We start from the raw sequence: 12,028 nt of genomic DNA on the forward strand, positions 1-12,028 counted from the left end.
GGGGGGGGGGAGGAGGAGAGAAGGCAGGGGGGCGGGAGAGAGAGCGGGATGGAGGGAGAGAGAGAAATAAAGGGAGAGAGATGGAAGGAGGGGTGGAGAGAGGGAACTTTGAACTTTATTTATTTATCAAGGGTAACAGAATAAGCAAAATATACATGCTTTTTTTCGTCCGGCCCTCGCCCATTGAGGGTAACTCGATTAATAACAAGAAGAAATAGAAGTTAAGTTAATTACAATACAATGTATATAATTAACATGTCAAACAGTTAAAAAGACATTCAAAATGCATTATGAATATCAAGCAATGATGTATTATTATCACATAATTATTTACTTGTTTCCAAGAGAAACAGCATATACATTTCTTTGAAGGAAGTTTCACTGAATTGCATTTTAATTAAATCAGGAATGGAGTTCCACAATAAGGCGCCAGAATAAGAAAGACTTGATTTGTAAAGGTCAATTCTAGGGGTTGGGGTAATTAATTTGTTTAGTTTTATTGAATTATTAGGGAGACAGAGAGAGAAGGTGATAGGGAGGGGGGGAGAGAGAGATATATGGAGAGAGAGATAAATGGGGAGGAAGAGAGAGAGATAGGAATGGACTGAGGGAGGGGGAAGAAGGATGGATTTAGGGATACACGGCCTCAAACCCGTGGGTGGTTTTGAAAAAAACCCACTGGGTGGGTTGTCAGCCACCCAGTTTTTTCAAGTGCCAATAAGTGCCATAGGGTTAGGTTAGGGTTAGGGTTAGTTACCGTTCCGGCTTTTTAAAAATTGTTTCTAATTACCATAAAATAAACACCTCAATTTTAGTCTTCTCAACTGAAGAACAAACCACCCAATTGTGTGTCCGTCTGCCTATGTGTGTGTGTGTGTGTGTGTGTGTGTGTGTGTGTGTGTGTGTGTGTGTTTCAACGGTGGGGAGTACATCGGACATTTTGGGGTATTAAGGTCCCATTAGGGTATTATGAGCCCGTCCTCATATTACACCACCAAGGTACCCCTATCTACCCCAGTGTGTGTTTTTCTTTTTCTTTTGCAGTTTAGCAGTTGCTGCTCACTCTGAAGACCCTGTGTTGTGATCAATACCTTCCAGGGCTTCCTCAGTACATGACTGTGCCCTGCTCCTGTGGTTCAGGCTCTCCATATCACTTAATTCTTGATGTGACACCTTCATTGTGATTGTGAGTTGTAAAAAAACCCACCATTTCATGCTTTTTCTCTGTCTTATCATCCATGAAGTAAAAGTGGCTACTATCTGGAGGCGTGGGGGGGGGGGGGGGGGGGTATAGGAGTAATGTGGTGACAATTATCTTCTTCTTCTTCTTCTGCGTTCGTGGGCTGAAACTCCCACGTACACTCGTGTTTTTTGCACGAGTGGAATTTTACGTGTATGGCCGTTTTTTACCCCGCCATTTAGGCAGCCATACGCCGTTTTTCGGAGGAAGCATGCTGGGTATTTTCGTGTTTCTATAACCCACCGAACTCTGACATGGATTACAGGATCTTTTTCGTGCGCACTTGGTCTTGTGCTTGCGTGTACACACGGGGGTGTTCGGACACCGAGGAGAGTCTGCACACAAAGTTGACTCTGAGAAATAAATCATCTCCCGCCGAACGTGGGGACCAACTCACGCTGACAGCGGCCAACTGGATACAAATCCAGCGCGCTACCGACTGAGCTACATCCCCGCCCGGTGGTAACAATTATGATGTCAAATATATAATAAAATAAAATAATAATGAATAGCATTTATAAAACGCACATCTTATCAGTTGAAAAACTCAATGCACTAACTCACGGATTCACCAAAAGCAAGAACAATCAAAGCATACACTACCATTTAGACCATTAACACAGAAAATTAACAAAATAAAACGAAATATGACAATTATTATCGCCCCCACCCCCACATACAGCCCCCCCCCCCCACACACACACACATACACTCACCATCATCATACAAAAAAAGCCACTCTAAACAAACAAAGATAGGTGACAGAGAACAGCAAAAATGTCCAAGCAGACAGTTTCATTTTTTCAATGATAGAGCGAAACAAGTAGCTCTTTAGCTGAGTTTTAAACCCAGCCAAGGTAGGCTGATCTCTGAGATATAAATATACATATACCATGATATATACCATGTGATCAATGTGTGTGTTTGTGTTTGTGAGTGTGTGTGTGTGGTGTATTAACACATGCTATCTAATTTCTGTCGACAGGACCATCCAATATGCCGAAGAAAAAGAAGCGAGGGAGGGAAGATGAAGAAACCGACTGGGATTGTTTCAATAACGATATTGTCAGTACCGCAGGATTGTATGTTGCATGTCAAACTCGTCCTGGGGGCCTGAAAGATTTTTTCCAGCATGAAAATCAGGCATTTCCTCCATCGCTGTCATGTGAAGGAAAGCTGAGGTCGACAACAAAGTCTGCTCTTCTGGGGGTTTTGGAACCTCTTGTGCCACCCCCACCAACTGAGTTTCCTGAGACAGACACTGTCCTTGTTGGTGGAGCTGCAGTTGTCCACTTCCTGAAGCCCCGCACATGCAAAACCTTCACTTGCTATGCCTCAGAAGTCTTCCTTCCCTACATCAAGCAACTCCTGTAGAAAGCTTCTCGAATAGACATTGTCTGGGACAGGTACGCAAGTGACAGTCTCAAGAGTGGCATGAGAGAAAAAAGAGGAACAGGTCGACGGAAACGGGTAACAGGTGATGGGATCATGCCAGTTGACTGGAACAGCTTTCTCCGTGTCGACCAAAACAAACAGGAACTGTTCAGTTTCTTGGGGCAGAAGGTGATCGAACTTGACACAGACAAACTCGTCATTACAACCCAAGGCCCCATTGTTCTCTCCAACCGCCCACTTGATGCCCAGACAAAACTGTCACCCTGCAGTCATGAGGAAGCTGACACCAGATTGATTGTACACCTCTCCGATGCAGCTAATAATCACAGGCGGATCCTGATAAGAACGGTGGATACTGATGTTGTTGTGCTCGCCATTGCTGCTGCTGCCCGTCACCCTGGGCTTGAAGTGTGGATCGCTGTGGGAGTCGGCCAGAATTACCGGTACATCTCTGCACATGACATCGCCAGCATGTTGGGACCAGAAAAAGCCAGCTGTCTGCCACTGTTCCACAGCTTCAGCGGCTGTGATACGGTCTCGTCGTTCAGCAGCATTGGAAAGAAAACAGCATGGGATGTGTGGTACCTGTTTCCTGACATCAGCGAGGCCTTCCAGTCTCTGTCAGAAGCACCCACAGAGATCTCCGCATATGACAGAGCCTTGCTGGAGAGATATGTTGTACTTTTGTATGACAGAACAAGCAACTTTCCGGATGTCAACTCTGCGAGGGGACACCTGTTTGCAAAGGTTGGCAGCCAGATCGACAACATTCCTCCAACTAGCGAAGCCCTTTTGCAGCATGCAAGGAGAGCTGTTTATCAAGGAGGACATATCTGGGGTCAGGCTGAAGTCGCCACGCCTAGTCTTCCAAACCCTGGCGACTGGGGTTGGCAATTTGTCAATGGTGCTTGGCAACCATTCTGGACTGCCCTGGACGAGGCTTCGAAGACATGCCGTGAACTGTGGAAGTGTGGCTGCAAAAAGGGATGCAAGAGCATGCGGTGCCGGTGTCGTAAGGCTGTGTTGAAATGCACAGCACTTTGCAAGTGCACTTGTGTCCCTGCATGCTGAATGGATCTTGACTGGTTTTGGAAATGGACAGCACCTGTGTTATGAACTATAATTATATCAGGTGCATACCTGTTTGACCTTGAACTTTAATGCACAATAATGTGAAGATATATACATAGCAGGCCTGCTGATAATATAATACAGGTAATATGCTTACCAAATCCGGTATTCCCACTTCATGTTGGTGCTGAGAAATTAGCATTCCTAGAATTTCCTGCCGGCACCTCTCGTTTGACCTTGACATTTGACCTTGAATGTACAATGACATAAGTGAATTAACTATGGGTGTGAAAGCATTACCTTATGATACTATCTATCACATTTTATGATCCAAGTACATATGGTTATTGAGAAATTAGCATTTTACAGTCACTTACCAAAACGTGACACTGACTTTCTATTTGACCTTGATCTTTGACCTTGGATATATAACAACATGTGTTATATAGTTCGATGTTACAACACTACTTCATGAGAGTGCGTGTGCAAATTTTGATGTTTGTAGTGCATATGGTTCCTGAGATATTAGCATTTCTAGGGTCAAATGGCGGCCATTTTGAATTGTTCTAAAAATAGATACTGAAAGTAAGAAATTGCGATGGCCGTGTTTCTAAATTTCTTTAGGATCACTTACTCTATCACTCTGCCAAGTTTTATAAATGTAACACAAATTTGAAAGATTTTGACAAATAGAACCCCTACTATAAACAACACCTTGGGTTTCGCGCTTGTGATATCTGGGAGGGGAGGGTAGGGGGATCTGTGGAACAGCATCATATTTCTGGTTTCGTGTGGTTTGTTTTTGTCTTGGTCTTATTTATTTTCGAGTTCTGAGGCCTTTCTTTAGAGCAGCCTTGCTGGCAAATAGTTAATATAAAAAATGGTGTACGTTAATTCTGTGTTCTCTTGTATGTCGGCGATAAAAAGATAAGCATTACGAACACATTGTGTTTTATGCTCCGATATCGGGGAGGACAGGGGAGGGGGGGAGTCAATAATACAGCATCATATTCCTTCACACATAATTGTACTCCGGCAGATTGAAAATGAAGCGAATATATGTGTAGAGCGATTCCCAGAAAACTACTGGAGAGATCCTTGTGACAATGTGCAAGTAAATGTTTACGAATAATATTCACCGATATTGTGAGGATAAATGACGTTATTTTCTACTTTTTTTTGTAAATGCAAAAACATATTTGAATGAAGTTCATTGACATTTTTGACTCCGGTGTCACGAACTGAAAACTTTGCTGAACAATCCCTCTCAATGCTTTCAATGCGCATGCGCCAATCTTGGACTTAAAAATACGATCCTTTGACCGAACGAACCATGGGTTAGGGTTAGGGTTATGATTAGGGTTAGGGTTAGGGTTAGGTTGTTCACGACCTGATTAATCTCCCCATGTTAGCGCATGCGCATTGACCGCATTGAGAGGGATTGTTCAGGCAGTTTTCAGTTCGTGACACCGGACCAGAGACTATAGAGTATACAGAGACGCTCCATACGGTGCTGAAAAGTGAGACCGGAAGCCCAGTGGCGCCACCACGCGGAAACATGGAACCACCTACTTTCTCTTTCCACAGCAGTGGTGATATCGTGCTGCACAAGCATGGTCGCGCCAACGCGAAAACGCAGTGGGGCATGGTGTTCGGCCATCAATTGCTCAAACGCACATGCCAAAGGCTTGAGGATGTTCAAATTTCCCAAGGAAGAGAGTAGGTGAGGATTGTTTCTTCAATTTTTCTCTCGTTAAATGTTGGAAAATCAGTAAAAGTTGTAGCGTCGAACTGCGTGTAGATCTATTCTACCGGAACAGTGAAAACACACAATGTACACACTACAGCCTCAAACCAGTCCAAGCTGTGCATGTTGGTACTAGTTTCACATGTATAAGATTTATTTCTCCTCTACTTTATCTCATTTCGGCATGCCAAGTCTGGAACTGATAGACTGATCTAGTGGCAATACGGTCGGTGATCGATTAGGGTAGACATAACCATCTCGTTTGATTGACACGGCCGTCGCGGAGTTATAGAGTAGATCTACAACGGCTTGCAGCTGCGAACGTTAGTATCATTTATCATGATTAATATTTTGATTGTAAATGACGGGCGTGAACATATATACAATGACATAATGACATTTGCACACAAATCAAATGAAATAAATCATAGTTCATACACGAACTAAGACATTACATTTCAAATAAAATATACCGTAGGCTTACATGAACTAAGACATAACAACACTACGTAGCCGAAATGCTTTGTACACCGTGATAAGCTGACAACTTTCGAACAATACCTTCATTCACAGATGTCAAAAGCATAGAAAACTTGTGTAAACTTGGGTTTCTATAAAACTTAGCAGGAATAAACTGGCATCGCAAATCACGAAGTGCGGGGCAACAAAGCACAAAATAAAACTCATCTTCTTTACTTTCCCTGGAAAAAAGGGGCATAACAACATATCCGCATCGTATCTCTTATATCGATTAACGTGCACAAATAGTTCTGTTATTCCACCTCGGAATCTTGCCATAATAAGAGAGAGAGAGAGAGAGAGAGAGAGAGAGAGAGAGAGAGAGAGAGAGAGAGAGAGAGAGAGGGTGCACCTTATTGAGCTTTAGTATGGAGCATTTAACTGAGTATACGGTCATAGGCTATATAAGTTTAGCTCTGAACGTGATAGCCTTGGCCCGTATACTCAGTTAAATGCTCCATACAAAGCTCAATAAGGTGCACCGAGAGAGAGAGAGAGAGAGAGAGAGAGAGAGAGAGAGAGAGAGAGAGAGAGAGAGAGAGAGAGAGAGAGCTTTCTGAACAAGAAAGAAGCAACTGAAAAGAAATAAGAAAATCATCGATCGATCAAGATTCTTTAAAGTCAGCCGGTTTGGTCACAAGAATTACAGTTTTCCTTTCATGATAACTTCTTAGCTCCGTGTAATTGACAACCCATTTCAGTTTCGATGTGCTGGGACGACACCAAATTGACAAAATGCCTTAGTTACCGATTTAACCGGGAACTATTTCGTTAAACGATTTATTCCTGACATATTTTCTCAGGCTTAACTGACCATGTATTCAGTATGTATTTGTATTTGATTAAAACACACAAAAATAACGACGGTTAGGTCGTGAAAAGAGACTGACTTGAATCATGTTTGCATAACTACAGCGATCCAGCGAATATTGCCCAAGAAAATGTGATTTAATTTTAATCTATACCATTTCTGCGGTGTTTTTATGGTCATTTAAAAAGGATGTTCACAAACAAACATATTTTTTCATCCAGTCACTTTTTGCAGCACTGTCAGCCGGACAGAACAGACAGTATGTTAATATAACCGTGATATAAACACAGCCGACAGCAGCCGCGAAACGCGAGTTTCCTTGTGCGGCAGGGTGTGGTTCTTTTCCCGCGCTGGGCTGGCCGGTCTCAATTTCGCACCGCAGCGCAAAGAAGGATGACGCGTCTCTGTATACTCTATAGTCTCTGACCGGACTATCAAATTGCACTTCAATTTCTAATCGGCTTTAAATTGATTAATAACTTTGTTAATTTATGCGTGCTTTCGTCGTTTTTGTGTGGGGCACTTATTTTACTGTCCTTTTGGTGATCTTTTGTGGAAAGGATCAACATCTGAAACAGGAAGAGTATCATATTTCTGCCATTTGTGCTGTTTTGCTCTTTTGGGGGTCTTATTTGCCGTGTTTTTGGACAACCTTGCATGACAATGGTCTATAAAATAGCCGCGTGTTTATTTTGTGATTTCTGGAAGTCTCCAGTCTGGAAACAGTAGGCTATCACAAACAACGCTGTGTGATTTACCACAAAACAATATCGTGCGGGGTTTCTAAGTGGAACAGTGTAATATTTCTGTCCTATATTATTTTTTATTTTTTATGAGAACTAGAACGCTTGAGCGCGTGTTTTTGGTGCACTCTGGATATGGTTGACGTGGAAAAAATGTCCAGCTTGGAAAACAGGATCATAAACAACACTGTGCGTTTTTTGCGTGTGACATCTGCCAGTGGAAGGAGGGAGGTGGGCCGGGTGGGAGTGGGGAGGGTGAAGATGGGGACGGGGTATCCGTATCCGGGTCCGTTTTCTGTTGTTCTTGGGTATTTTTCTCTTCTTGTCGTATTGATCTTGTTTGCCGCAACTCCGCATGCATTTATTCATTTATTTATACGATGCTTACGTACATGGACATTCAACATAAAGAATAAAATGCGTTAATTTATTCATTTATTCGTGGGTTTTTTTTTTTTGTTTTGTTTGGGGGGGGGGTGTTTTTGGTTAGTCTGAGGAAACTGTCACGCACGTACACACGTACACAACCGCGCATGGAGACAGCCACGCACGCTGGCACGCTCACGAGGTTATTTTCTCTTCAACGTCTCTTAAACAAGGATCGAGCTTCATGTTCGCACAATTTTAATCTTGATTTTTAGTGTTGCACCAGTGTTTGACATCGCGGTATCGAGTTCATGTGAACTTTTTTTTCTCCGGAGAGTGCTTTATGTTCCTTTTTGGATGTGTGCCTTGGGGAAATCTTTCTGGTTTAACACAGCAAATAGAATCGCTGTTTATTTAGCTTGAGTTTAAAAAAAAATATATTGAATGAAACTACATGACATTGTACACTCTTATTTTTCTGTGGGTTTTTTTTGCCAATTTTTCGCGCATATTTACGGGGTTTTTCTTCTCGAGTTTGTTTGTTGTTGTTGTTGTTGTTGTTGTTGTTGTTGTTGTTGTTGCTGTTGTTGTTGTTGTTGTTGTTGTTGATGTTGTTGTTTTTGTTGTTGTTGTTGTTGTTGTTGTTGTTCTTCTTCTTCTTCTTCTTCTTCTTCTTCTTCGTCTTTTTCTTGGTTCTTATTCTTGGTTGCTGTTGTTGTTGTAGGTTAAGTAAGTCAGAACGTTTGGCTGACTATGAATATTTTATTATTGAATATTGGAAGTGGCTGAAATTTAAACTTTTTAAAACTTTATCCCAAATGCAAGGATTTTTGTTTAGGGTTTATACAAAGTTTATCGAGAAATTATGGAAGAAATAGCTCCGAATTTTGGAAAATGATGCAAGAATGTTTTTAAAAGACTTCGTGTAAAGTTGTATGTATATATTAACAACTTATGGGGCAGATTATAGCTCCTATATTTCTCGAGTTTCTTTATTGAGAAAGTGTACAGCAGCTTATTCATGAGCTCAGATTGGCACTGCAACAGCAGTCGTAGAATCAGAAAGAGGTGTCGACTGTGGCATGAAAAATGGGTCTCTTTTACATCTGGACGGATTTCACTGGGCCACAAAGCTGCCTTTCTGTTTTTGAAAATAATAACAGAACAAAAACAAGCTTTCAGTCTTGCATGCCTTCTCCACCTGAGTTAAATTGGCTTGAATAGTTTTTTTCATCCACGTCAGAGGCGAAAAGAAGGGGGATCTTATTCTTCTTCTTCTTCTTCTTCTTCTTCTTCTTCTTCTTCTTCTTCTTCTTCTTCTTCGTTCGTGGACTACGAATCCCACGTACACTCGTAGGCACGAGCAGGCTGTTTCGTGTATGGTCGTTTTTTCCCAGCCATTTAGGGGAAGGGAAATAATTCTTATTGAAATTGACATTGTCTACAACATTCACACGAAACAGAAAGCGGAATTCGGACGACAAGGGGACAGAACTGACGAGCTGCAAGAAAATGAGTGTAAGAGTTTCAGAACTTGTAAACACGTTGTTCTTTGCAACAGCGCGTCACTGTCAACGAACATTAGCCAAAACGTCGACAATACAGCACGCGATCGTAGGACAATGCGGCATGACAGGGCAAAGACAATCTTTTGTGGTAATGTTGAACTTCAGCGTTGTAAATTCATAGCTCACAATCCAATGGCAATTTTGACTTATTTTTGATACAAGACCCTTTAATCAAACCAAAGAATATCGTGAAATTAATGGATGGAATGAGCTCCAACATCAAGCAAAATTGTATCGATTTGGCCATTTGATCGAAGAAAATGACGAGAAAATGCATTCGTAGCATCGACAGAGTTGCTTCCCTTCTTACGAAAAATGGCTGTGCCGATGTTTTCCTTTTAAAACCCGTGTAATTGAAAGGCATCTGTACAGTTCATTCCGTTACTTCAAAGGTATTTAAAATGACTCATTATGCTAACAAGAGCAGGTTCTGCAAAATTGAAGGATTAAATTGAAGTGGATTGTGAGCTATGAATTTGCAACACTAAAGTTCAACATTATCATAAAGGAAATCTTCGGAGAGCGGTTTGTTTGTTTGTTTGTTTGCTTAACGCCCAGCCGACCACGAAGGGCCATATCAGGGCGGTGCTGCTTTGACAATACAGTGGTCGCCGCTTAATAAAGCCACATCGGGACCGACGAAAAATGGCTTTAATATGCGGCGGATTTATTAACCGGCGGTCCAGGAATACGTCATTTTCGAGAAAAAAAATCTTCTCTTTTGTTTACGTCACTCAGTCACTTTCTTTCGTCATTTACACTTGTTTGAATCTAAACAAAACTTCACGAAGGATGTTGAACTTTTGTATTAATTATGTACATACATGTACGTTTACTTTGATCACTTCGGTACATCAATAATTTCACTGTCACCGTCACGAATCATTACACGGCAGAGAAGAACGATTTTATGAGTGTTTGTTTGTTGGTCGTCTTCCACATCAGTTCTCTCACTGAGTCTGCGAATGGTTCAAATTCTTCCATGCGGTAACCACGACTTTCCAGACCAGATCGAAGGCGGGTCATTATTTGCCTCATCTCTGTGTTTGAAGGCGGTGGGGGTGGCATCTCTTCATCCTCCTCGTCATCTTCATCATCACCTGTCAAGTCCGATAGCCCGGCTTCCACATTCGCACGTTCACGCAAATCAGTGACGATGGTGTGAAAATAAATAGGCCTATGACTTGAGCGATTACAAGAACAAGCTAATGTGAGTTTTAGTCACAAACTACGTGATTTCTCTGAGAAAACTGGCTTTAATAAGCGGCGGGTTGGTTTTATTAACCGGCTTTTTCTAATACATAAGATAGAGTGATAAATCCGGACCGTCTGAAATCGGCTTTTATAAGCGGCTGGCTCTATTAACCACGGTTTTATTAAGCGGCGACCACTGTATATAACGTGCGCCACACACAAGACAGAAGTCGCAGCACAGGCTTCATGTCTCACCCAGTCACATTATTCTGACACCGGACCAACCAGTCCTAGCACTAACCCCATAATGCCAGACGCCAGGCGGAGCAGCCACTAAATTGCCAATTTTAAAGTCTTAGGTATGACCCGGCCAGGGTTCAAACCCACGACCTCCCGATCACGGGGCGGACGCCTTACCACTAGACCAACCGTGCCGGTCGGAGAGCGGTCAGATGAAAGCTAACTCTAAAAGACGCGTGTAATCCTTTTTACATTCAGTCAAGTTTTGACTAAATGTTTTAACATAGAGGGGGAATCGAGACGAGGGTCGTGGTGTATGTGTGTGTGTGTGTGTGTGTGTGTGTGTGTGTGTGTGTGTGTGTGTGTGTCTGTGCGTGTGTGTGTGTAGAGCGATTCAGACCAAACTACTGGACCGATCTTTATGAAATTGTACATGAGAGTTCCTGGGAATGATATCCCCGGATTTTTTTGATTTTTTCGATAAATACCTTTGATGACGTCATATCCGGCTTTTTGTAAAAGTTGAGGCGGCACTGTCACACCCTCATTTTTCAATCAAATTGATTGAAAATTTGGCCAAGCAATCTTCGACGAAGGCCGGAATTCGGTATTGCATTTCAGCTTGGTGGCTTAAAAATTGATTGATGACTTTGGTCATTAAAAATCTGAAAATTGTAAAAAAAACAAAAATGTATAAAACGATCCAAATTTACGTTCATCTTATTTTTCATCATTTTCTGATTCCAAAAACATATAAATATGTTATATTTGGATTAAAAACAAGCTCTGAAAATTAAAAATATAAAAATTATGATCACAATTAAATTTTCCAAATCAATTTAAAAACACTTTCATCTTATTCCTTGTCGGTTCCTGATTCCAAAAACATGTAGATATGATATGTTTGGATTAAAAACACGCTCAGAAAGTTAAAACGAAGAGAGGTACAGAAAAGCGTGCTATCCTTCTCAGCGCAACTACTACCCCACTCTTCTTGTCAATTTCACTGCCTTTGCCACGAGCGGTGGACTGACGATGCTACAAGTATACGGTCTTGCTGAAAAATTGCAGTGCGTTCAGTTTCATTCTGTGAGTTCGACAGCTTGACTAAATGTTGTATTTTCGCCTTACGCG

The 12,028-nt window shown here is 41.8% G+C and overlaps 1 protein-coding gene across 1 annotated transcript; it reads left to right on the forward strand.

Moving 5' to 3' along the window:
- Positions 1-561: 561 nt before the first annotated feature.
- Positions 562-4,408, forward strand: LOC138951855 (uncharacterized). The gene is made up of 2 exons (XM_070323415.1): positions 562-1,186; positions 2,226-4,408. The coding sequence occupies exon 2, from the start codon at positions 2,675-2,677 to the stop codon at positions 3,704-3,706; it is 1,032 nt and encodes a 343-aa protein (XP_070179516.1). The 5' UTR covers positions 562-1,186; positions 2,226-2,674; the 3' UTR covers positions 3,707-4,408.
- Positions 4,409-12,028: the final 7,620 nt, after the last annotated feature.

This window comes from Littorina saxatilis, linkage group LG17 (assembly GCF_037325665.1).
Source record: "Littorina saxatilis isolate snail1 linkage group LG17, US_GU_Lsax_2.0, whole genome shotgun sequence".
Taxonomy (NCBI): Eukaryota; Metazoa; Mollusca; class Gastropoda; order Littorinimorpha; family Littorinidae; genus Littorina; species Littorina saxatilis.

What these genes read in the sequence shown, in the direction of transcription:
- LOC138951855 (XM_070323415.1), top strand. Translation starts at nt 2,675, where the DNA reads ATGAGAGAAAAAAGAGGAACAGGTCGACGGAAACGGGTAACAGGTGAT.